At 31.3% G+C, this 24,329-nt stretch overlaps 3 protein-coding genes, 1 long non-coding RNA gene and 1 other non-coding gene across 8 annotated transcripts; 2 read left to right on the forward strand and 3 right to left on the reverse strand.

Annotated features, from left to right (window-relative positions):
- The first annotated feature begins 49 nt into the window (after nucleotides 1–49).
- LOC114190642 (protein TONNEAU 1b-like) lies at nucleotides 50–2,824 on the forward strand. The gene is made up of 8 exons (XM_028079602.2): nucleotides 50–251; nucleotides 386–518; nucleotides 828–916; nucleotides 1,007–1,126; nucleotides 1,952–2,085; nucleotides 2,216–2,244; nucleotides 2,328–2,484; nucleotides 2,613–2,824. Exons 1-8 carry the CDS (start codon nucleotides 165–167, stop codon nucleotides 2,662–2,664), a joined length of 801 nt encoding a protein of 266 aa, XP_027935403.1. The 5' UTR covers nucleotides 50–164; the 3' UTR covers nucleotides 2,665–2,824.
- Nucleotides 2,825–6,574: 3,750 nt separating this feature from the next.
- Nucleotides 6,575–10,059, forward strand: LOC114191774 (putative protein phosphatase 2C 38). 3 transcript variants are annotated; one of them, XM_028081155.2, is made up of 5 exons: nucleotides 6,575–7,033; nucleotides 7,259–7,789; nucleotides 8,294–8,664; nucleotides 9,318–9,554; nucleotides 9,650–10,059. In XM_028081155.2, the coding sequence occupies exons 2-5, from the start codon at nucleotides 7,465–7,467 to the stop codon at nucleotides 9,887–9,889; spliced, it is 1,173 nt and encodes a 390-aa protein (XP_027936956.1). In that variant the 5' UTR covers nucleotides 6,575–7,033; nucleotides 7,259–7,464; the 3' UTR covers nucleotides 9,890–10,059. The 3 variants fall into 3 exon arrangements, with proteins under 3 accessions (XP_027936956.1, XP_027936957.1, XP_027936958.1); XM_028081156.2 differs by having other exon boundaries at nucleotides 7,440–7,789; XM_028081157.2 differs by having other exon boundaries at nucleotides 6,585–7,033; nucleotides 8,297–8,664.
- Nucleotides 10,060–10,459: 400 nt separating this feature from the next.
- Nucleotides 10,460–11,430, reverse strand: LOC146884925 (uncharacterized). Its single transcript, XR_014996730.1, has 2 exons — nucleotides 11,307–11,430; nucleotides 10,460–10,829 (listed from the first exon to the last, which is right to left on the reverse strand). It is a non-coding gene; the product is annotated as an uncharacterized LOC146884925 (long non-coding RNA).
- On the reverse strand, nucleotides 10,943–11,103 carry LOC114192830 (U1 spliceosomal RNA). Its single transcript, XR_003606151.1, has one exon. It is a non-coding gene; the product is annotated as a U1 spliceosomal RNA (small nuclear RNA).
- Nucleotides 11,431–12,393: 963 nt separating the features above from the next.
- Nucleotides 12,394–15,320, reverse strand: LOC114191775 (CDP-diacylglycerol--glycerol-3-phosphate 3-phosphatidyltransferase 2). 2 transcript variants are annotated; one of them, XM_028081160.2, is made up of 8 exons: nucleotides 15,008–15,320; nucleotides 14,751–14,929; nucleotides 14,546–14,643; nucleotides 14,374–14,424; nucleotides 14,124–14,237; nucleotides 13,406–13,462; nucleotides 13,231–13,316; nucleotides 12,394–12,907 (listed from the first exon to the last, which is right to left on the reverse strand). In XM_028081160.2, the coding sequence occupies exons 1-8, from the start codon at nucleotides 15,124–15,126 to the stop codon at nucleotides 12,784–12,786; spliced, it is 828 nt and encodes a 275-aa protein (XP_027936961.1). In that variant the 5' UTR covers nucleotides 15,127–15,320; the 3' UTR covers nucleotides 12,394–12,783. The 2 variants fall into 2 exon arrangements, with proteins under 2 accessions (XP_027936961.1, XP_027936960.1); XM_028081159.2 differs by having other exon boundaries at nucleotides 14,751–15,319.
- Nucleotides 15,321–24,329: the final 9,009 nt, after the last annotated feature.

The raw sequence follows: 24,329 nt of genomic DNA on the forward strand, positions 1-24,329 counted from the left end.
AGCGAGACGGCCCATAGTTGATCCACACTAACGTGACCAACGAAATCGCGAATATTTGCAATCGCGCACGCGCAGCACAGAAAGAGGGAAAACAAGGTGAAGAAGAAGGAAGAAAGAAAAAAAGAGTTGGGTGTGGTAATTGGTTGAGCGAAGGAGAAAGAGAAATGGACGACTACACGAGGGAAATGATGGACCTGAAGACACTGGTCACTCGCACTCTCGAGAAGAAAGGCGTTCTCGCCAGGATCCGTGTACGTAGATACATGAACACATTCACTTTCCTTCGCTTAGGGTTTCTTCTTTCTAATTCCCCACCGTCTAGATCCATTCAATTTTTCCGCAACGGGACTTAGGGTTTTTGTTGCATTTTTTATTTTTGTCTCAGGCCGAACTCAGAGCGAGTGTGTTCGAGGCCATCGAAGAGGAAGATCGTGTGATTGAGAAGGACCAAGGTCTACCTCCTGCATTGCTTGGTAGCTGCAACGATCGAGCTAAACAGCTTCACGCTTCTCCTCCAGGTTCCTTTCTTCCCGCCCTTTTCTCGATCCCTAACCCTACTTTCTTGCTGCTCTTGCCGTCTTTCAATATTCCTTCGCCGTGTTGTTACTTTACATGGCCTGAATATATAACCAGCTTCCATTACGGTTGTTACTAGTTGTTCCTCTGCTCTTAATACTTCCGATCCGATTTGTCAATTGTGCATGAAAATTGGCTTCCTATTGCTAGTTATATGTGGCCATAAATGAATTTTTAGGTTGCCGTGCAATGGAAATGAATGCACCGCATTACTAGCTATGTTTCGTTTAAATTTGGTATTTGCTGTGCAGGTAGGCTCCTTACGGCGATGATATGTGAGTACCTTGACTGGGCGCAGCTCAATCACACACTAAAAGTTTACCTTCCGGAATGTAATTTGGTAATTAACTGTTTTTATTTTTCCATCTAGTTTGTGTGTTCATTTAATTCCGTTGTAAGGCTTTTGGCTGTTTTTTTTTCGTTTTTGCAGGAAAAAGATTTTTGGAAGACGGAACTTAAGGAGTTTAGTGCCAAAAATGGTTATGATCTCAACAGAAACAGAGATAGTCCTCTACTCTTGGATGTGCTTGAAGGATTTTTGAAGCTTGAGGTTTTTCAATCAGCTGCTTTCATTGTTTTTTTTTTCCATCCGTGCTTTTATTTTGTGCTGATCTATCTAGATAATGGTTCTTCTTCTAGATCGTGCTTAGAGGGATTTTGGATCCTGAAATAGTATAGGAATCAAGGCCCGGTTGGATTGAACATTTGCAGGGAGCCTTTATTGGAAATATTTGTAGTACTTCTGCTGGGCTATCTCCAAGCCTTGTTGCAATAGGAGCTATGTAGAAATGTTACAGGGTCTTCTGGTTAGATTATTTTTGATTTTAAGAATTGTTAAATTTATATTGAAATTTTCGTGAATTCAACGTTGTTAATTTGGAAAGGAGACTGTTCATTGCAGTTAAGGTTGAGGAGATAATGATACATAGGCTAAAGTCACGATCTTCCTTCCTTACTACTATTATTAATTATGACTTGGAATTTCTGAGTATATAGGTTGCATCAGTATAAAAGTAGCCTGGATTGAGTTATTATCCTTCTGCTATAATCTAATTTTCCGGGTGACTCTTCTTTGATTGAGTTGTGTTGTGCTGTGCTCGTGCAAATATGTTATTATGAGGACAAGCTAATGTGTTGAAAGAAAAAACATGGCAGATTTTTTCTTAAAATGGTGTAGATAGTTGTTGGCTACTTAATGTTGATGATGCATGATAGTATAGTGGGGAAATCGTCGTTTGTCATGTGCAGTGTTTGAAGTTAATGATACGAAACCCTAGGTAGGCCATTTTTTGTGCAAAGCACAGTTAGTACTTCATAGAATGCTGCAAATGTGTACTGACTTTTGATTAATCATGTGATGAATATGCTTCTGTAGAATTTATCCCAAGCAAGGGCTAGTGGTAGGAGATATACCGCTTCAGAAACTGAGTCTTTACCAAACTCCGACTCACGGAATTCCCGTAGGCATTCTTCCTCGTCTGTTGCTGGTGGCTTACCTCCACTGGGAAGGTGCAGAACTGACCTTATTTCTCTTCAAGTTGGTCTAGTATTACTTTATTATTTTACTTATTTATATTTGTAGATGTTCACAATTTCATTTCTGCTAGACATTTTTTTATAACTCACCTATTTGTTGCAGGGCTGTTCCTTCATCCCAGGCATCATCTGGTGGGTATTTTCTGTAATTGACTTTTTTACCTAAAGTTATTTGCGTGCTTGAAATTTCCCTTAATTTACACTCTAGCATTCAGATAGAAGAGGAGGATCTTCCATGTCTGCCTATAGGAAGGATGAGTACAATTGGCGATATGACAGTGATGAACTTGCTGAGGACATAATTCAAACATCAGGTGCATTGGAAAATCTTCAATTAGACAGAAAAGCTCGGAATCTAACATCTTCTTGGCGGTTCGTCTTGATGCAATTCTGATCTTATTCTTTTTGTTACCAAGCACAAAGCATTTAATATTTTCGATTTTATCACCCTCTGAATGGTTTGTCTAGATATTAAGAAACGTTATTGTCTTTGTTTGTAGACACGCTGGTGATGGAATCAATGAGGACGATGGCAGGGTTGATCACGTGTAGTAGGGACAGACATTGCTTGCCTAGTGCAATCTGCTCCTGTATTTTAATGTGTATTCTTAGTTTTCTGCCTCTGATGATGATTGAATGAGCCTAATTTGATGTAAGATCATTTAATTGTGATGTGCTTTAGTGTTTTTTATGAGCTATTTTTTCTCCAAAATTTCCCTTTTTGGCTTATATGTGACAATTTTATTTAGTTTCCATGATTTTTGCTAATGCTTTAAGGGCCATATATTTTCAGCATCTAGTAAAAAATATTTGCTGGAGCTAGAATCCTAGGCGGGCCTTCCTTCCTATGTTCTGCCGATTGCTTCGGCGATACAAAAGTATCTCCCCCTTCTTTTCTCATGATTGAATATATGGACTTTGAATTTTATTTTTCATGAGAAATGTTATCACTTTTTTCATACACGGAAATCTTAACAATCGTGAAAAAGGAATAACTTAATTTTATTTAATTGGTGAAAGCATGAAAATGTTTATTTTTTTTATAAATAGAAGTGTAACGGGTTATATTTATTACAATTTTAAACTCGTTACCGTGTTAAATTATTAAAAGTAAACTAATATATTTTCAGTGACTCAGAAAATTTTATTGAAAGTAATTTTTTAAAAACTAACATGAAAACTTACCTTCTGTCGCCAAATTTCAACTAGTTTTATCCTACTACCTTTTACCCCTCTCTAAGGTTTAGCTTTGATACAGTGTTTGATCTGGTGCCTCTAGTGTAACTGTTAGCAGCGTATCTCGCACGAATTTTCTTAGTTGTAACGTAACTTAGTCACTAACCAAACACTCGCCTCTAAGATTGTAGTGCTTTAGTTTATATTAAAACTCAGAAGATTGTATTACTTTAGTTTTGAACTATTGTTAATTCTCTAGAAGTTGCCCGTGTAAAGGACTACATATCTTACATACAAAACCCAACAGTATAATTTACTTCGAATTCATACATTCTTCACACTTCATTTCAAAAGGAACAATTCAACGTAACGCAGTCGTGTACTATGTCGATCTCACGTTACAGCGTGATGGCTCTAATCGAGTTCAGTAGGTAAAATATGTAATTAATATGTTGGGAAGTAAGTTCAACAACCAATATACGTAACTAAGGGCTAATTACTTGTAAATCTCTTTCCGTTTTTTCCAACAGGACAGGCAAATGAAATGATGTTCATATTTCTTGAAATTTAATATTTTGATTTATATAAACTTCTCTTGATTTATATAACGATGTAATTAAGGTTGTTCAGAATTAGAGATGGCAAATAAACCCGTGCCCGTGGGTATCACCCGAACTCGTCCCCGTTTTGACGGGGAATCCCCGCTTTGACTGGGTATGGATATGGGTATGGGTAATACCCGAAATTTTCAACTGGGGATGGGGATGGGATATATATATACCCGCCCAAATACCCGTCCCCGCTTAAATTACTAAACTATTTATAATTTATTAAATAATCTAAAAAATATATATAAATAAATAATATATTTACACATAAAATATAATATAATATAATATAATATAATATAGTATATATACATATAAATAAAATATACTTTTATATATATATATATATATATATATATATATATATATATATATATATATTTACACATATACATGTAATATAATATAATATAATATATATACATAATAATATAATATAATATATATAATATATACGTATAAAACAAATTAATCATTTAACTAGTGAGATCTTTTATAAACAAATTTATAACATGACAAATTTATAAAAATTTAAAAGAAATATATATATATATAAACATAAGATATCCACACATATAATATATATACATAGTAATAATAATATAATATATAATATAATATAATATATATAAATAATTATATATATATATATAAACATAAGATATCCACACATATAATATATATATACATAGTAATATAATATATAATATAATATAATATAATATATATATATATATATATATATATATATATATATAACATATTTCTCATTCTCTTTGTTTTTTGTTATACACTTTGTTTACTCTCTCAATTGTCTGGTTTGTTTTTCAAAATTTAATTTTGAAGGTAATTTTTCTTCTTCTTATTACATAATTTTTACTCTCTGTACATGGTTTACTCTATGAAATAATTTTTAGGTTACACATTTGATTATCTTTATTTATTTATTTATTTTCATGAAAATGTTTGACTCTTATTTTGTAGCTCTTCTTTTTGTTACTTTGGTTATACACTTTTTTACTCTCTTTTAATTGGTTGGCTTGTTCTTTAAGGTTTAAGCAGATCTTCAAGGTACTTTTCCTTTTATCATAATCTTAATTATACATTTTTTTTTCCGTTATGTTATGTTCAAATGGATATTCTCAAATTTGGGTCACACATTTAATTATCTTTACTCCTTTATGATAATTTTATTTATTATTTATTTTTTGTTTCATGATAATGTTTAATTATTTACTATAGAGGCTTTGATGTGTACAAGAAGTTGGATATGGAACTCAAACCATCTAGGTAAGTTACTCAAATTTATTAATATTTTTTGTTAGTATTTTTTGTGAATTCTCATCTAATATTCTACATTTGGTGTTTGTAGGTGTTAAAAAATTAAAAGGAAAAGATGTTCTCATGAGTGAAAATGAATCTGATGAAGAAGGTACATTATATTCTAGTAATTAAAATTTTCAATTTCAATTATTATATCATATCTAATTTTTCATTTTTTTTCTATGTGTAGGTGGATCGAATGCAAATGAAACCACTGATCATTTGTAAAATTAATAAATATTTTGGTTATTATAAAATTTTAGTAATGTGTAATTTTTTAGCTTTTATATAATTATTTGAATTTTATTTAGTTGTTATTTGATACTTTAATTTGAGATTTATACTATTATAATATTTTTCTTAATATTTGACATCATGAAAATCAAAAAGAGTATGTTATTTTAATATTGAATATTTTGATAGTATCATGATTCCGTTGGTGTGATTTTTAAATTTTTTTTATAAAAAATATTTAATTGATATATGGAACAATAAAAAAATGGGTATGGGTATGGGTATAAGAAAATACCCGTTACCCGGTGGGGATGGGGATGGGTCAAAAGTTGTATACCCGTTGGGTTTGGGGATGGGGATGGGGATGAATTTTTATTATGAGGATGAGGATGGGATCATGATACCCGTACCCGCCCCGCCCCGTTGTCATCCCTATTCAAAATTGTGTTTAAAAAGGGAATAAGGAGTATCGTTAAATTTCTGGAATTTACCGTATAACTCATCACATTTATGATTTCTGGAGTTTGAATAGGGGAGGCTTGGAGATCATAGTGTATTTTAATGAGAAAATTGTCGACCAAAATAAATTATCAATTTTAAGTTTTCTTATACAGTATATTCTTTTAGTATTGTACTATTTATGTTTTCATACTATTTTTATTTTTTTATTATTATTACTATTCCAAAAATTATTGTAATTAAAAACTAAAAACAAAAACGGATATCGTGTTTATGTTGTACCATGATGATGCTCTTTTAAAATAATTCCTTATATATATATATATATATATAGTAGGATACAATGACCTAAAAATTGTTGACATGGAAAAAGGTTATCAGTGTGATGAGTACAAATAATTAACGGTAAAAAATAAATACTTAATATCTGTGAAATTTATATGATAACCCAACTTCTTCTAAAGAGAATAAGATAAGTTATCAGATGCATGAATAAATTTACAAAGAAATTACAAAAATAGTTGGTATAAGCAGTACCGAATATATTCTATAAATAGTGTTGTACTTTTCTAATAAAACAACTTGACCCCGAGGAGGTCTTGTGTTGAAGTCAAAGATATTTTCAAAAATAGAAAGTGTAATAGAGAGTGAGGCTCTGGAAACGCCGGGTTCGTTAGATTGTCTGAAGAAATGGTTGCAATATACTAAGTTAAGAAAATGAAAGAGAGGTGGAAAAGTTGCCTACAATAATGGTTAGTTGGAGGTCAAAGTCTAAACCCCACAAGGCAATAAAATTTAGAAAACAAAAACTGCCAACCAACCCCAAAAGCCAAAAGCCAAACCCCTTTGGAAATTCCTTCCACCACCAAACCAAACTCACTCATTTTGTTCTTCTTTTCTAATTCCTTTTTTATGGCTACAAACTTCATGGAATAAGGAAAGGAGAAGCATAAAACAAACCAAACCATTTCCCCCTCAAAAGCCCTGTCTCCCTTCCAAAACTAAAATTAAAGCTTCAACCTTTTCACCACAACTAATTCCAATTCTTAAAATTCTCTCAGTGGGGTTTTAATGCACAGGAAATTATCGAGATACTAAATTTCCCGACATATATATCCAAGGTACGATGAAAATAAATTCTGTTATTTATTTTTATTTTTTGTGTGTATACATATATTTGTAATGCAATTTTACGAGCTGGTTTCGTTTCTTTCTAGCAATGAATGTTGATGGCACTTGGTTTTTGTGGTGTGTTGATGAAAACCCATTGTGGGTTTGTTTGTTTGATGATAGATAGTTAATGAATGGGGTCTATGAATTGATTGTGATCTCAAATCCTGGTGCAGGTTGTGGACAGTGCAATTTGATGGTTTCGAGTTTTATGTATTATGGTGTCAGTGTTTCTTAATTGGCATTTGATTTGTGGAGGTTGTGAGTTGGGGTCAGTTACGTAGATGGTGTAGATAGGAAAAGTAGGCGTTTTGATATTGTCATTGACTTTGATTTGATGAATTATTTGTTGGTCAGTTGTGTGTGTGAGACTATGTAAGGGATGGTATCAGCTACAATTAGGCGGATTGTGTCACCCTGTTGGAGACCATCTGATACGGGTGAAATTTCTGGTAGGCATGGAGATTCAAATGGCCGTGTTGATGGTTTGTTGTGGTACAAAGATTCTGGAAGACATGCGCATGGTGAATTCTCGATGGCAGTTATTCAAGCAAACAAATTGTTGGAGGATCAGAGCCAACTTGAATCTGGACCCTTGAGTTTAACTGAGGGAACTCCTCTTGGAACTTTTGTTGGTATCTACGATGGCCATGGAGGTCCAGAAGCTTCCCGCTTTGTCAATGACAGTCTCTTTAAGAATATCAGGAGTGAGTTTTTCTTCCTCTCTGCATGATAAGACTACGGATTAAATATAATTTTTGTCCCTTCAACTTTTAGGTCTATTCTGGAAACTTGGACACAATTTTAGTTCATAACTTTAGAAATGCGTGAAATACTTAAATTTAGTTTTTTAACCAAATTTTGTTTAATTTATTTGATATTTTAAACATGTTTCATGACGGTATTTGATTTGATTACATAATTTGACACATTTTCGCTTTAATGTTAATTGAGAAACACGATTAAAACGTCAAATAAACTTAACAAAATTTAGTTAAAAAGACTAAATCCACGTGTTTTTAAAGATGAAAAACTAAATTAGTTCAGTTTTGAAAATTTCAAAAACATATTTAACTCTAAGAATATCATCACTGATTGAGTTAAGACATTTACTTACTGGTAGAAGAAAAGGGGTAAATTGTTGTCTTCATTCACTATGATTTTTAGCTGGTTGTGATATGTTTTTCTGACTTAATGGGTTGATCTTAAAGCAGAATTTTCTTCTGAAAACGATGGAATGTCAGCTGATGTTGTCCATAGAGCATTCTTGGCAACTGAAGAAGAATTTCTTTCTCTGGTAGAGAAGCAATGGCTGCATAAGCCGCCTCTAGCGTCGGTTGGATCTTGCTGTTTGATAGGCATAATATGTTGTGGGGAGCTCTATATTGGAAATGCAGGAGATTCTCGTGCAGTGTTAGGTAGAATGGATGAGGCTACTAAAGAGATTAAAGCTATTCAACTCTCCGAGGAGCACAATGCTAGCATAGTATCTGTCAGAGAAGAGTTGCGCTCATTGCATCCTGATGATCCGCAGATAGTGGTTATGAAGCACCAGGTCTGGCGCGTGAAGGGTCTCATTCAGGTCACTACTTTCAAATTTTATCACTGCTTTCATTGTGTTTTGTTGGAAGTCCTTATCTCTAGTCGACATGAGACTTCAAACATCCCCTCATGCCAAGATATATGTATCTTGAATGTGAAACTAGACATTAATAGATGATCCGATAGCGAAAGAAACAATAGACCCAATAAACAACAAATTTTACTAAAATAAACTTTAACATACCATGTTAAGAATAAGTCGATTTTAAATCTGACTCAACTCTACAAAACGTGTTTATTCATGCAAGACACATGCAGACATTCAATATTTGTGTTAATGTCTTTTGCAAAATATTAACAATAGACACAATAAACAATCAATTTCATTAAAATAAACTTTAACCTGACTCTAATATCATGAAGTCGATTTTAAATCTGACTCAACCCTACAAAACATGTTTATTCATACAAGACACCTGCAGACATTCAATGTTTGTGTTAATGTCTTCTGCAAAATATTATTAACTGTCCAATTCATGCAGTGTTCTATTCATATTTTGTTGGTTTTGTTTGGATCACAATTGATCTTTTTCTAATTTCACTTATCCCTGCTTCCAATCATGATTATTTGATGGCTCAGCCAAGATGGAATGAAGAAGAACTGTGTTAATATGTGGTTTATTTATATTGTAGATTTCAAGATCCATTGGTGATGCGTACCTAAAGAGGGTAGAGTTTAACAGAGCACCATTATTGTCAAAATTTCGACTCCCAGAACCCTTTGAGCAGCCAATCCTTAAAGCCGAACCAGCAATACTGGTACAGAAATTGTGTCCTCAAGATCAGTTTCTCATATTTGCATCAGATGGGTTATGGGAGCATCTGAGTAGTCAAGAAGCAGTTGACATTGTCCAAAGTTGTCCACGCAATGTAGGCTTCTAATTTACCTGTTACTTGATTAAACATTTGATGTTCATTGATTTGAAAAAATGGACTGAAACATTGAAGAGATTATTGTGATGCAGGGAGTGGCAAAGAAACTTGTGAAAACAGCACTTTGTGAAGCTGCGAAGAAAAGAGAAACGAGATACTCAGACTTGAAAAAGATTGACAGAGGGGTGAGGAGACATTTCCACGATGACATCACGGTTATAGTTTTGTATCTTGATTCAAATTTTTTGGCCCGTGCCAATTCTCGTGTACCCTTGGTTTCTATCAAAGGAGGTGGTGAAAATGGTTATGGTATTGGAATTATAGATGCCTAGTTTTCAGGAGTTTTGGCACCATTCCTCTCTTAAATTTGTTTTCCAAATGTGTATGTATATTTCCCCCATGCACCTGGGATCATACTAATACAATCTCTCACAAACACACACTCTTGCTTCTCTACTCTCTTAATTACCTCTTCAGACTCACTCACTGGGTCTAACAATAACACATGCGTCATGTTCTTCTAATTATTCACAACATTCTATGTATGCATCACCGTTGTTATTGTTGTAACTGTTGCCCCATCGAAACAACTTTTATCTTTCAAGACAAATCAGAAACTAAATTGTGAAGCTTATTAATGGAAGATTGGAAACCCACAAAAATCAAATTCCTGCATATTGATATATAAAATAATCCCAAATTGGAGTTCCAGAATTAAAAGGCAATAGTAGAGAACTTAAAAGAAACAAAAATTATTTGAACCTGCTGTTGCAACTCTAAAATTGCTTCACTGTTTTAATGTTTATGCAAGTAAAAGCACAAAGTGTCTCCCTATAACAGAATAGAAAGAACGCTATAAATATTTGTAAAATTCCTTTTGAACTTTTGAAGATTAAGGCCAATTTCATCAGCACTGATGTATCGTAATATGCAAGAAGGGAAATACCCTATAGTCCATGTAATTCCAACATTCACGGAGAAACTTTACTCTTAAGTAAGCAAAACGAGAATGAGAGTCCACAGTTAAGATTTTAACATCATTTTCGTGAAACCAAACCTTCATGGTAGATCTGAATGTTGAACCAAAGGTTGTAACACAACCTTACCTTGTGCCAAGGCAAACCCAATCCAACTGACCTAGCAAGAACTCTAGAACAACAAATCATCACACATATTTTTGTCACCCAAGTTCAACTTCATAATTTCCTTGAATGTGGCTGAGAATTCCTCAAGATATGAACAACATTGAACACCGAGAGATTTTGCCAAAACCTGAAATCAAATGAAGGTAAGAACAATTATATTAACAACCACCTAAGCATAAGAACCCAATCAACAAATCAGATTGTGGATGTTTAAAAAAAAAAAAAAGTTTAGACTGAAATGTAGGGGCCGCGCGAACGCAGGCCCCCTCTGCCACAAATTATGACATAGGCTCTGCCACTTGGGCAGACCTTAGAGCAGCACCCCTCCCAAGTGCAATGGAGGTCACTGTCCTAGACCATGGGCCTTCTTGATCACCCATTGATCCTGTCCAGGTAAGTATGTTACAAAATCATACACACTTGTCTTTTGTAGCACTCCTTCCACACCGCACACTCTTCTCTCAGCGATGTGGGACTTAGATGTGGGACTTAGAACGCTACTTTTACATCTTCGAAAATACATCCCTGATCATTTGAGTCACCTATGCTACCAAATATATTAAGATAGAGGAGTGAATTTGTTGTAAAATAATTAATTAATTACCATAGTATGCATCACCGATGTCCATGTTGTGACTGTTGCCACATCGAAACACGTTGATCTGTCAGGAGAATTCATTCCACATCTTAAACATTCTACCTTTACCTATAAAAAAAGCTAAAAGCTCTCGACTAGTATTAAGGATTTCGTATTACCTATATATATATATATATATATATATATATATTTAAATTATAATATGTAGAGTCCAATCCGAGTACAAACACTAATTTAAAAATTGACTTGTGGGATTAGATTAGACTTTAACATTTTTTCTTGGTCCGTAACATAGCTTATGAATCTTTATGTGCAAACATTACATATTTTGATTCAATCGTTATAAATAAACATCAATATCAATCTTCCTAATTTAGACATAAAAGATGTTTCTGTTAACATTTTTCATAATTCATGGTTGGAATAAAAGGTAAAAACTAAAAGTAAATAAACTTTTCTATAAAGTAAAATCTGATTAAATTTATGTATAAATTGATTTTAAAAATACTCTATTGTATTCTTTCTTCGTCTTGACCGATCAACAAAATCCGATTCATCTGATTTATATATATATATATATGAGTACTAAAAGCTCACGCGTCAAATCGTGTGTTGTAAGGATTGAATTCTTAATAAAAAAAAACAAAGTGTACACAGCTAACAAACAGTTACAATAAATTGATACCATTTCTATATTATACGAATGATAAAGAAAAAAAAAACTCGCATATTTATGAACCCTAAATTGTCTGAATTTCAATGCCGCTCAATTGGTAAGTTTTTCTTGATCCCATCTTTCAATGAATCTAATAATTGGTGTTGTCAAACAGTCAAAATCGATTAGAAAATCACCGAGCCACATGCTTCAATGAACCAATGATGCGTATATGTTCAATATTTTCTATTCATGCCCACTATTCATCATCTTGAACATTAATCTTGAGGCATAACCAATCAAATAGTCAATAGCGTATGTGATGGTGAAATCCACCAAATCATGTTCAGTGTGAGTTCTGTTTATCACTTCCCACATTATTTCATATACTCGCTGCACCAAATGTGTTGTGAAATTTATCTGGCTATTCACTCATCGTTAGATAAGAAAAAAGAATTAATAGGTCAAGTATCATACAATAATAATTCCAGCTGAATTTTCTCTGCTCGTAATTAGTAAACTTACAATTGCTCTAAATTGTATTTAGCACCTAAAACAAAATCCTGCTGTAACGTTTAAGCATGGCTAGTGACCCTTATTTTTATCTTTCCTAGGGTGAAGGAGGACCAAAAAAGTATGCAGAAAAATATAAGGGAGTAGGAGAAATGGCACTGTATGGGGATAGAAATTGCTTAGAAAAAAAAAAATACATTTACATGCGACTAAAAATGCAAAACCCCCTTCAGTGAAAATGTTAAATGTTTTGCTGGTATCAAAGCCAAAAGAGAAGTACGTGGATGTACTTGAATACATGGAGCATCAGGTATGCTACCTCAACAGCACCCTCCAAATTTTCTTCATATATACAACCAAAGACCATAATGCTAGCCCTGCTGAAGTATAAAGCAAAGCAACACCAGAGCCAACTAAAATGGCAGCTCCTCCTCCATGGCTGAAAGAAAATGAGAAAAGACATTCAAACTCAACCAGTTAATAACAGCTTGGAATAAAAAATTTTGAGGGACAAAAATGAAAGTTTATTACAAAAACTGACGATGACATGCTGCAAACTTGTAACAAGTTTAACACCTGAAGAGACTTTTCAAAACACGTAAATTTAAGCAGTACTACATATAGAAAGTTTAGAGATTAATATTAGTAAAAGGTTAATAGAAAATCAAGTCCTATGGAGATGAGTTTTTCACCTAATTTTTCTTTACCATAAAAAAATCTAATGATAATTGGGCATCCACAGAAAGTAAAAAATTCAATAACCTCAAGTCCCGGGTGGCAAGAAGGATTGTTAATGCTGTCATCTGTGAGGCTGTTTTCCACTTCCCCAAGTTATTTACCGCAACAGCCTATCATTTAGAGTTTCATGATATAAGCTCAAAATGTTGTGCTAATAAAGTAAGGCAGTTAATAATGGTGTTCAGGAAGTAAAACAAACCTCTAAAAGCTTGCTATCCTGGGAAGCAGCCCATTCCCTGACTGCAGACATGGTTATCTAGATAGCAAGTTACGAGAGAAAATTATAAGACAAGTTTGTTTGAAAACAAAAACAAGACCAGTAAAATAGACATGGTGTTATGCTTTAAACACAAAAGGAGAGACAAGTGAAAATATGGCTAATTATGAATCTCGGTTAAGTGAGTTTTCGAGGTTTCCTTAATGACATATAGTAACAACATGCTAAGGGAATTTGCCAATGTTTTACGCACAACGATGACAGAATGATGAACATAACTAGACCATTATAGCTTCAACCAACAAAACTATAAGAAAGAATAGAGCTGCAGATCTCAGATCTGAATTCTCCTTAGGAACATACATCATCACCTTCACAATAGTCCTATGTTAAAGATTATGGTTACTAATAGTCCGAGAAAACAAATAATTTAACCAATCCTTAGGCACGATAGCTTCATTCTATAATGTGAAAAATATGGTTACTAATAGTTCAGATTCCACTAGAAATACAAGAAAGTGTGCTTGGTACACATGTTACAAACCAAACCAAACATCATAGAACAAATGACAGTCAAGATAAGGAAAACGAGTATATAACTACTATGAGTTTGGACTTTGGTAACAAATGGCCCTCGTTAAGCACCCTTAACCAGAACCTTCTAAGTAACGCATGCCTTAGAAATCACGGTGCGCCTTACCTCTCTACCAATTATGGCAATTGCAGGTATAGTCAGCAGCCACGGCACTTGTCCAAACACACCAGCATCCAAAGGTCTAGTACACAATAAGACCAGTGTGGCAGCCACCATAAGCTGCACTCAATTCAATCGACATTATTTTACATTCAGTCAGAAAATAACTTAAGTTGCACTCGCATCACATGTACAAACCAAAAAAGACTTGAATTCATGAAAGTATGTTTGTGTGAAATAGGAGAGGAAAAAATACCTTGTCAGCTACAGGATCTAAGAATGCACCGAATGAAGATTTCAACTTCATCTGCATGGCAAAATGATGATAATTAATAAAATAATAAGGATTGGGTTATAACTTGAAAGGCTGAAAACAGAACAATGTGGTGGTGCTTGGATTCAATTGGCTTGGAATGAGTAAAGAGTACCTTACGAGCAAGATAGCCATCAAGCCAATCTGTGATTGATGCAGCGACGAAAATACTCGTAGTAGCCGCAGTTCCAGGCCAACCATCCATGTAGAAAGCTACACACACAAAAAAAAAAAAACATCACATTCACATCATATTACAATACAAGTGATTTTTTTTCTTAAATGTGCAAAGGGGGCAAAACAAAAAACACGAAACGCACTAGCAACAAGAAGTGGCACTGCGGCGACACGACCCAGAGTCAGAATTGTTGGCAGAGTGAGCAATTTGGAAGATTCTGGTTCAGGCTCTGGCTTAGACTGAGCTTGAAGTTGAGGTTGAGGTTGAGGTTGAGGCTGTGGTGATGGCACTGGCGAACCTAAATCCGTGACAAGACCAGCTCTTCCCAAACATGGCAATTTGTGTGAACGTGAAAACCCTAGAATTTGGTTTTTGGAAGGGGAAAGGGAAGGGATGTACCTGCGGCGGTGTTGGGTTGGGGTTGTTCTTGTGTTAGGGGTCCATGAGAGGGGTTTGGTTTTGGTGGCTGTGCGAATGTAGATGAAACCACTGGTGCTGAGTTTGAAGCCCGACATCATCGATCACCAATCACTTTGTTCTTTCTCAGGAAACTTTGGTCCCAATTTCAGTAATGGTTGGATCACGCAAGAGGGAATTCAGAATTTGGAGGGATTCGTAGTTTCTAGTTGATGTTTGGTTCCGTGAGGCACATTCTTGTTTTAGAATTGATCGATCTCACTTGCTTTTCAGAAAATTGATGTAATGATGCGTTAATTATGTTAAAATTTAATTGAAGTTTCTAGTCATTATATATGTTTGTGATTGATTCTCAATTAAATGTATTTGTAGCAGTAAGTAGTTTAAATGTTTATACTTTTATTAAATATTTATAGTTTGACATTTTTAAAATAAATATATAGAGTTGTCAAAATGGGTTGAAACTCGCAAGTTTATCCGGCTCACCATGGATTTGGGTTGAGTTGAAATTTTTTTACAAATTTTAATACGAGTTGATTTTTTATCCGACTCATCTAGAACACAGTTCATCCGGGTTGAACCCGTGGTGAGCACCAACCCGCAGATCAAAGGGTCATATAAATGTTTTTTATTAAGTTGGGTTTCACATTTGGGTTAGGGCTTTTTTGTAGTTAACACATAAATAATTTGTATTTTTTTTAATCTTGGTTTATATTTGGATTGTATTACAGTTTATTTAGATTTTAATTAGAATTATAATTTAATTTTGACTGAAAAAAATTAATAAAATTGTATTTTTTTTAATTAAGTGAATCCGTGAACCAACCCGTTTAACCCACCAATCCGTGATGGGTAGGACCGGGTGTTCAAATTTTTTTAACACGTTAAAAAATGAACCAGATTGAGTTACCTCACTAAATTATCAATTTGTAATTGATTAAATCGGATTGGACGAATCACCCATTTTAACAACTCAAATTAAGTTGGATTTGAAAAAAATAGTTTTTTTAAATACGCATCGTATTGAATCCAAACTTAGAAGATCGCGATAACAAAAGATAAAAAAATTTGAAATTTTATCTTATCTTTTATCCTAAGAGAAAAATAGAATTATAGAATTGAATAAAACAATTTCAAACTTTTTATTACAAATATCTTTTGTTACCGTTAATATTTGATATCTTTGTTTGGACCTTACGAGATAAAATTCGCATATACCATTATCTAAGAGTCCCTTTGGATTATCTTTGATTAACAATTTGATTTCAATTTCATAAAAAATGTATTGAGTAAATTCATTTTAATTATATTACGATAAATATATAAAATAAATTATAAATATAAAATATTTATGAATAAGTCAAACGATTAATCTATTAATATATAAAATAAATTATAAATATAAAGCATTCATAAATAAATCAAACTATTAATTTATTAATATATGATAGGTCACACCAAATAAAAAAATTAATTCATAAAAAGGTAAATTAGGTTTCCGACTATCTTTTTAGCCAACCATCATGACACGCTTGTAACATATAGTAATTATGTAATCACTTTGTTTTAACGTATTAAACAAATAAAATTGTATAATTGATATAAAAATAGTTTGTTTTATCGGCATTAATATAAAAATAGTATTATAATATAAATAAGGGTTAAATACCTTTTGATCCTCATTTTTGTAGTGTTTGTTGCAGATGGTCCTCATTTTGACACAATGTTTAAAATGGTCATCATTTTTACCGAATGTTTAAAATGGTTCTCATTTTCGCAATTCGTGTTTTATTTGGTCCTTTTCTGTAACGCTGTTTAAATCGACACGATTTGTATTAGGGTGTGTTACGTGTACTATACAAGTGTGGTAATTAGATATTTGGGGATAAATAAGTGAGCGAGGGTTTTAGTAAGGAATGTTTGGACAGTTGGTGAGTTTTGACAATTTTGTTCCTCCATTTTCAATTAGTGTTGCTGCAATCTTCTTCTTCCTGCAATCTCATTATATAGGTATATTACAGTCTCAATCTTCTTCTTTTACCTCTGGTTGTAATCGTTGAAGGCAATCGTGTTGTATCACTTCATGCACTGTTGGTGGTTCAACGAGAAATGGATTAACCCCGATTTGTAGCTGCGGAGAGATGGCAGCTTTGAGGATAGCAAAAACTCCAAAGAATATTGGTAGAAATTTTTGGGTACAATTTGTTTTTATTTTTGTGTTAATAATAAATTGGTTTTAATTTTTGGTTTATTGATTTACAGAGTGGTGGTTCCAATAAGGTGGGCTGCAACTTTTTCAAATGGTGGTGTTGATGAAAATGATGTCATCATCATTACACAAATGAGGCAGATTAATGATTTTGAGAAGTCACTGAAGGTTGCTGAGAAGAGACTGCAATTAGTAATAGAGTTCACTTGTGTTGTTATTGTATTATTCGTACTATTATTGTGTGTAATCTTTTAAAGTCCAATATGTTTTGTACTATTGTTAAATGAAGAAATGAATTAATTTGATTATGTTGATATTAGTCCCAACATGTTCAAAATGACATCTTAATCTGAGCATTGAAGTAAGTGACATTGATCTAAGCTTAGGAAAAATTAAATTGATCTAAGTCTGGAAGAAGTTAAATTCATAACATTAATTCATTCAAAATGCAGTACATCAATAATGAATCAGAAATTCCAAAAAATAACTAAGACGTTTGTAACTGTTATCATGGCCTCCTCCTAATCTGTAATTTCATCCTAAACGGTTAAGATGGTTCTTCTGATGTTGATAGTGGTGCTGCTTGACTCTCCACTTCATTCCTTGGTGGTTGAGTCGTTTGAGTTTCAACAGTTGGTGCATTCACAGCAGTTTGGACATCTGTGCAGTCTCTCAGCAGGTGTTGCAGTCTGCTCATCCAGAGGCTTATCTAGGTAATTGTTCCTGTTATGTCCAATCTGGCGGCATATGCTACATTTTTTTCTATGATCTCCTTTGCTGATTTGTGTGTTATTTTTTCTCAACTCCCATTCTTCCAACCTTCTTTATTTCTTGGGTCTTCCTGGTAAGATCCTCTTATGTGGTGGATGGACGTCAGGGTAGGGTTCTTTTCTATAAGACTTCACGATTGACTGGAAAGATGATTGATTGATATATTTACTCGTAGATGGATCTCCTGAAACAGATTAGTATGAAGTCCTCAGCATTGACATTAATGAAATTCATTGTTGTAATAGCATGGCAGCAAGGGATAGGAGTCAGAAGCCATTTTCTACAACTGCAATGTTGAGCATCCACATTCACTATGTTCCTAGCAGCCTTCCACATGAGTATCTTTAATTTTTGGCCAGGGAATCTTTTTCTGAAATTTGCATACAGATGTCTCATGCAAAACCTGTGCTCAGCAGTGGGTAATAGGTCCTAAATGGCAGGCACTAATCTCTATGCAATGATAAGATTATTAGTACTTACAACATTAAACAAAAATTAATAAATTGAACTTATATTAAATATACCTACATACCTTTTGTTGGTCAGACATAAAGGTCATTGTCCCACACACGTCAATACCTCTAAGATCACCATTAAGCAATTACAAGAACCATGTCCAAGTTTCTTTGTTTTCAACCCGCACAACAACATACGCTAAGGGCAGTAACTGATCATTAGCATCTCTACCCACATCACTCAACAACTTACCTCTGTATTTTTCTTTTAAAAAACAACCATTATGGAAGTAATTTAGAAACCATGCAGAACATCACAACAATCGAAAGACAAACAAACTCAAAATAGAATTACGAAAACCCTAACCCACGAGCAAACAGAACCCAAAAAACCCTAAATCCACTTACCTCGTTGATGATGATTAACTGAAAAATTGAAATGAAGAGCGCAACTACAATCCAATGATGAAATGACAAGTATTAGCTGTTTCCTCTGCAAATCCGAGCTCAAGAAAGACGAAGATGGAGAAATTTCCCTAATTGCAAAATTCTTCCTAAATTAAAAAATTAACGTTAATTATTAATTAGCCATATGTAACGTAACACACCCTAATACAAACCGTGGCACCTGTACAATGTTCCGTTAATGATTTAAACGGCGTTACAAAAAAGGACCAAATAAAACACAAATTACGAAGATGAGAACCATTTTAAACATTCTCTCAAAAAGATGATCATTCGCAACCAACACTACGAAAATGATGACCAAAAAGATATTTAAGCCTATAAATAATGAATAATATTTGTTATTTTTAAAACGTGGATTGATTTTTTATTCATATAGCTTTAAACAAATATGAAAAAAACAATAGAATAACTAAAATATAATTAATTTTTTAAATATTTATTGGAATTACAAATAAATGGTCCAATTTTAAATAAATCTTTTTACAATTAATTTAACTTCTTTTACAAACTATTTAAATTGATCTATTTGGGTTGAACAATCATATTGGGCCCATTTTGATAGTTGTATTGTGTAAGGCATGTGAACAAAATTAGCTTTAACTATAAATATTAGCATTGTTATTATAAAAAAACGTTGGATGTTTAGTGATTATATGTATACGACATCTAACCCTAATAATAACGACATGATTTAAGTTGTTCATAAGGTAGAAACATTTAGTTTTGACCATTATATGTATAATTTTATCAAAACACACTTTTAGATTGTTAATTTTTAAATCATGTTTTTTTTTTCGTTTCTTGTTTTTTTTTTCTTTATCACTTTTTCATACTTGTAGCACTTATTATTGAGTAAAGATAACAAATTAAGAGTCCTTAATACAAAATCTATCACCTATAACACTAAAGCTGAAAAAAAAAAAACAAATATGTTGTATGTTAAACCTACTCTACAACTACTAGCCAGAACACCCAACACTTATGATCAAAGCAAAATGAACAACACGTGAAACTTACAATGGAAATTGAATCAAAGTCATTTTTTGTATCCACATACTGCACTGTCTACATTGATCAGAAATTTTCAATTCATTATTTCTTTCATTTTCTTATGATTTCAAATCAGCTAAGATAATATTTAGAATCCAAATTATTTACTTAATTTTTTTATTGTTGATATTTTAAAATATCTTTTTAATATATTTTAAATATCAAAGTTAGTGGTAATTAATGTATTATAGAGAAACAGTAAAAAAATAACACAAAAAACCACATCAGAGAATCCAAATTCTAATATTTATCTTTTGACTTCTAGTAAATTCAGACAACGTTATCAAAAATAATTATCATATTCAAAATACTATTTATTTAAAAAAATATCAGATGTAAATATATTTAAATTTTCTTTTATCTCTAAACTATATTTAACTATTAAATATTTCAAAATAAATCTCACATCAACTCCTAAATATGAATTTACATGAATAATAGCCAATAAATTTTTAGATTTTATTTTATTTTATTATCACTTCTCATAATAATAATTAATAAAATTTTATTAAATCACAATTAAACTATCATAATATTTTAAATTAATATTTTAAATAAGTCACTAATAAAATTAATTCATCAATTAATTACGGTACAAACTCCTCAAATCTTTTAAACAATATTAATATACCGGAACAAATCCCTGTCAAAGTCTAAGAATAACCGTGACTCATCTTTGAAAAAAAATAAATTTTAGAATAAAAATTCTATAAAAATAAAATATCAATTTTGTTGAAAGACAAATTGAAAAAAAAAGCAAACGCTAAATAAATTTAACCATACATTTAAAAAGCAACACATTATATAACTATAAACAAGTTTTAGATAATGAAATATTATTTCATCTCCGACCCTAGTGAAAACGTTAAAAATAAATGTTAAAATTCCTTGACTTTTTGTGGGTGTTTTTTTTTTCTAGCATTAATCTGAATTAATCATTGTCAAACTAATATTTGAGCACACATGTAATGTTCTTTTAATATAATTTACTTTTAAGTTATTATTTCTTTAATGACACTCATTTTTATTATTATTTAACTGTTATTTTACATGAAAAATCAAACCAAACAACTATAGCCATAACTTTAAGAAATCTTGAGATAAGTTAGAAGAGAAACATGCCTAGAGATCCGAGAATAATAATTGTGATCGTAACGTGGCATTGTAAACTTCTGACGTGACCTATTCACGTTTTTTTTTTCTTTCCTTTGTTAAATTGTAGTTAATCTATTTCACTGCAAGTAAAATTTTACTTTTACTTGTCACGATAATATTTAAAGTCTCGTAAGTAAGGAATGATAAAAAAATGTTATAGACAACATTTTTAACGGGTGAATTTTGTATAATTAAAAACTAATATAATTAAATTTGGTATTAATATTATATTAAACCGTTATACATGAATGTACGTTAATTATTTGTTTGTCATCAATGAAATCTAAAAAACATGTTTAAATTAAAAAAAGAAAAATTTAGAAGTTATGACTTTAGAAAAATAAAAATTATATGAAGTTGTTTTCGATAATTTTAGGGAGACACATAACATATTCTATACTTAAATAATCATTGCTTCATATCAGTTATAATTTTAAAAATTCAGTATTCCATTGTAGAAATTATAGATGGTATAATTTTTTTTTTTCACAATGCATGGATGTCAGTATATTTGTTTATTATAGCTACACAAAATTCATTTGTTTAAGACATGACTTTAATATTAGAGAATACCTTAAAAAAAGTGTTACACTTTTTTTCAAATTTAAGTAAGGTGAAAAAAAAAATGCATAAAGTAATGTGTGGTGGAGTGCGTACATTGCCAGCGTGGTGCATTACACACATCACGGCATGACCAGTGAGGTGCCGACAGCCATGGAGGGGTGAAATGGTAAATTCACAATTTAAATGTTTATTTTTTTAATAAATATAAATATAAGACGAAAAACAATATTAGAAATAAGTTTTTTAAACTGAAGAAATAAGTACCATATAGAACAGTAAATTCAAAATTATCTTTTAAAGTTCATTAGAACACGCAAGTTTGACTTTGTTTGTTGTTTTATTTAAAAAAATCGCAAAACAATGGGAGGATGACTAGAAAAGTTCGTTTGCTTTTTGAACATTATATGGTTTTATAAATTAAACATTTCATCCGTTAAAAATGATTTCAAAATTAATATTTCTTTTATCAGAAATGCACTCTCAAAATTAAACCTTTATAAAGTACTTAGGACAAAAGCAAACATTCTACTAAAAAATTATTTACCATAATATATATATATATATATATATATATATATATATATATATATAGTTAGATATTTAGATATTTAGTTAGTTAGGGAATAATATACATGTCATAAATAAATAATATTAATAAATATGTATAATTCTTGCATTAAATATTTTACATAGGATAAGGATATCAATATGTAATATTTCTATGTAAGTTAAAATTTATTAATCAAATATTAAAGATCGGTAGATTAAATAGGTCAACTAACTTAAGTTATATTTTACAATTTATAATCAAAGTATTCACATATATATTATTAAATTCATTATAAATATATTAATTAAAAATCATAATGTCAATCTTAATACTTCAACAAACAAATAAATTAAATATCCAAATCATTTAAAATATTAATATATTATATAACTAATCAAAGTATTAACTTATGTTACTATGTTCATTATAAAAATATTAATTAAAAATCATAATGTCAATTTGAATATTTATGCAGAAAAATAAATTAAATATCAAAATCGTTTAAAGTGTTAACTTAATATATAACTAGTAAACAATCATGAAAAAACAAAAACAATTAAAATAATAATAAACTGTTGCTGTTGGTAGATTATGTATTAATCTACCTCTAATCCGAACTTATTTTTATTCTATAAAATTTATGAGTGCAATAAATTAATGATTTCTTACGTGGCGTTCCACTGGTTTAATTTAGTTTGAAAAGATTTTTGACGATTTTGTATTTAAGAAAATATTCTTGAACATCTGAAAGGAAAAGGAAAAATAAACCATGTTCGGAATGATTTAAAAACGAGTTTTGGTATATATATTAAAAGGATCCAACTTAGTTTAATGCACGTATACTCTTAAGAAATGTAACTCATCAAACAATTTTTTACTTGATTTCTTTTAAAAAATCATGAACTCATGAATACTATTTTTCCTAACACGATGCCACATGTATATACTTTTTAATTAAAAAAAAAACTGGTTTGTAAATTGTGAAACAGTTTATGAATTAGTTTTCTCAAATTTTAATACTTTATAACGGTGTTATTATTATATTGGTAGGGCTACTATTTATTTTGCTTATTTTTTTATGCTATATTGTAATGATGTTAGTTAAATCTTTTGGTATTATTATTCAATGGCCTCAAGGGACGAGAATTTGGAAATCGTATTCTCGGCATTCAATAACCTCAAAAGACGAGGGATTAAGGAATTAATATTTTTACGTATTTTATAAACTTGTCATATAAATACAATTTCTATCTTCACACACCACATGTAACAAACATTCAATCCATTGATGAAAAATTAAAGCGTCTAACTCTTCAATTAATCTGCTAATCTTCCTGAGTTACTGTATATATTTGATATTTAAGTTTCAAATCGTGTTTAATTTTGGGTTAAATATTTTTTTTTCCATCTGTGAATTTTGAAATTAATCCATTTTGAAATTTTAGATCAATTTAGTCTTTCATCTTTCAAACTACATGAATATAGTCATTTTAATTAAAGTTTGTTAGGTTTATTTGATGTTTCTTAGATACACAATTCAGGATTATATTTGAGTTGTTTATATTATTTGACACATTTTTACTTTAATGTTAAGTTAAATACTATAATGAAACATGTATAAAATGTTAAATAAACTTAACAAATTTTAATTAAAAAATTAAATTCACGTATTTCAAGAGATAAAAAACTAAATTGATTTAAAATTTTAAAATAGATTAATTTCAAGATTCATTACAAATTAAAAACCAAAAATATATTTAATCCTTTAATTTTTATTAATTTTTTATTATATAAAAATAAATCCTCCATAACAAGGACGGCTTTAAAAATCTTTTTTGGCCATTGCACAACCCAATCGTAATCTAGAAAAAATAGATATATCGAAAATATTTTATACAAGGCTGTTATATTATATGGTTTGGTGTCGGTGTTGAAATTATGGCATGCGGTCCACCCGAACCGCACCACATTTTAGGTTAATAAGCATATAGTAAATAAATTATTATTATTATTATTATTATTATTATTTAGTATTATTAGAAAGGTGAAATTGATTAGGAAGCATTAGAACCTGGTCAAAAA

Source organism: Vigna unguiculata, chromosome 7 (assembly GCF_037176805.1).
Source record: "Vigna unguiculata cultivar grain cowpea cultivar isolate G323 ecotype 2 chromosome 7, ASM3717680v1, whole genome shotgun sequence".
Classification (NCBI taxonomy): Eukaryota; Viridiplantae; Streptophyta; class Magnoliopsida; order Fabales; family Fabaceae; genus Vigna; species Vigna unguiculata.

What these genes read in the sequence shown, in the direction of transcription:
- LOC114190642 (XM_028079602.2), top strand. Translation starts at nt 165, where the DNA reads ATGGACGACTACACGAGGGAAATGATGGACCTGAAGACACTGGTCACT. An exon ending in GCTTCACGCTTCTCCTCCAG is followed by an intron (nt 519 to 827) that starts GTTCCTTTCTTC and finishes TTTGCTGTGCAG; the next exon opens with GTAGGCTCCTTACGGCGATG. An exon ending in GGCTTACCTCCACTGGGAAG is followed by an intron (nt 2,086 to 2,215) that starts GTGCAGAACTGA and finishes TATTTGTTGCAG; the next exon opens with GGCTGTTCCTTCATCCCAGG.
- LOC114191774 (XM_028081155.2), top strand. Translation starts at nt 7,465, where the DNA reads ATGGTATCAGCTACAATTAGGCGGATTGTGTCACCCTGTTGGAGACCA. An exon ending in GCGTGAAGGGTCTCATTCAG is followed by an intron (nt 8,665 to 9,317) that starts GTCACTACTTTC and finishes TTTATATTGTAG; the next exon opens with ATTTCAAGATCCATTGGTGA. An exon ending in TCCAAAGTTGTCCACGCAAT is followed by an intron (nt 9,555 to 9,649) that starts GTAGGCTTCTAA and finishes ATTGTGATGCAG; the next exon opens with GGAGTGGCAAAGAAACTTGT.
- LOC114191775 (XM_028081159.2), bottom strand. Translation starts at nt 15,126, where the DNA reads ATGATGTCGGGCTTCAAACTCAGCACCAGTGGTTTCATCTACATTCGC. An exon ending in AGTGCCACTTCTTGTTGCTA is followed by an intron (nt 14,644 to 14,750) that starts GTGCGTTTCGTG and finishes TTGTGTGTGTAG; the next exon opens with CTTTCTACATGGATGGTTGG. An exon ending in TAGATCCTGTAGCTGACAAG is followed by an intron (nt 14,238 to 14,373) that starts GTATTTTTTCCT and finishes AATTGAGTGCAG; the next exon opens with CTTATGGTGGCTGCCACACT.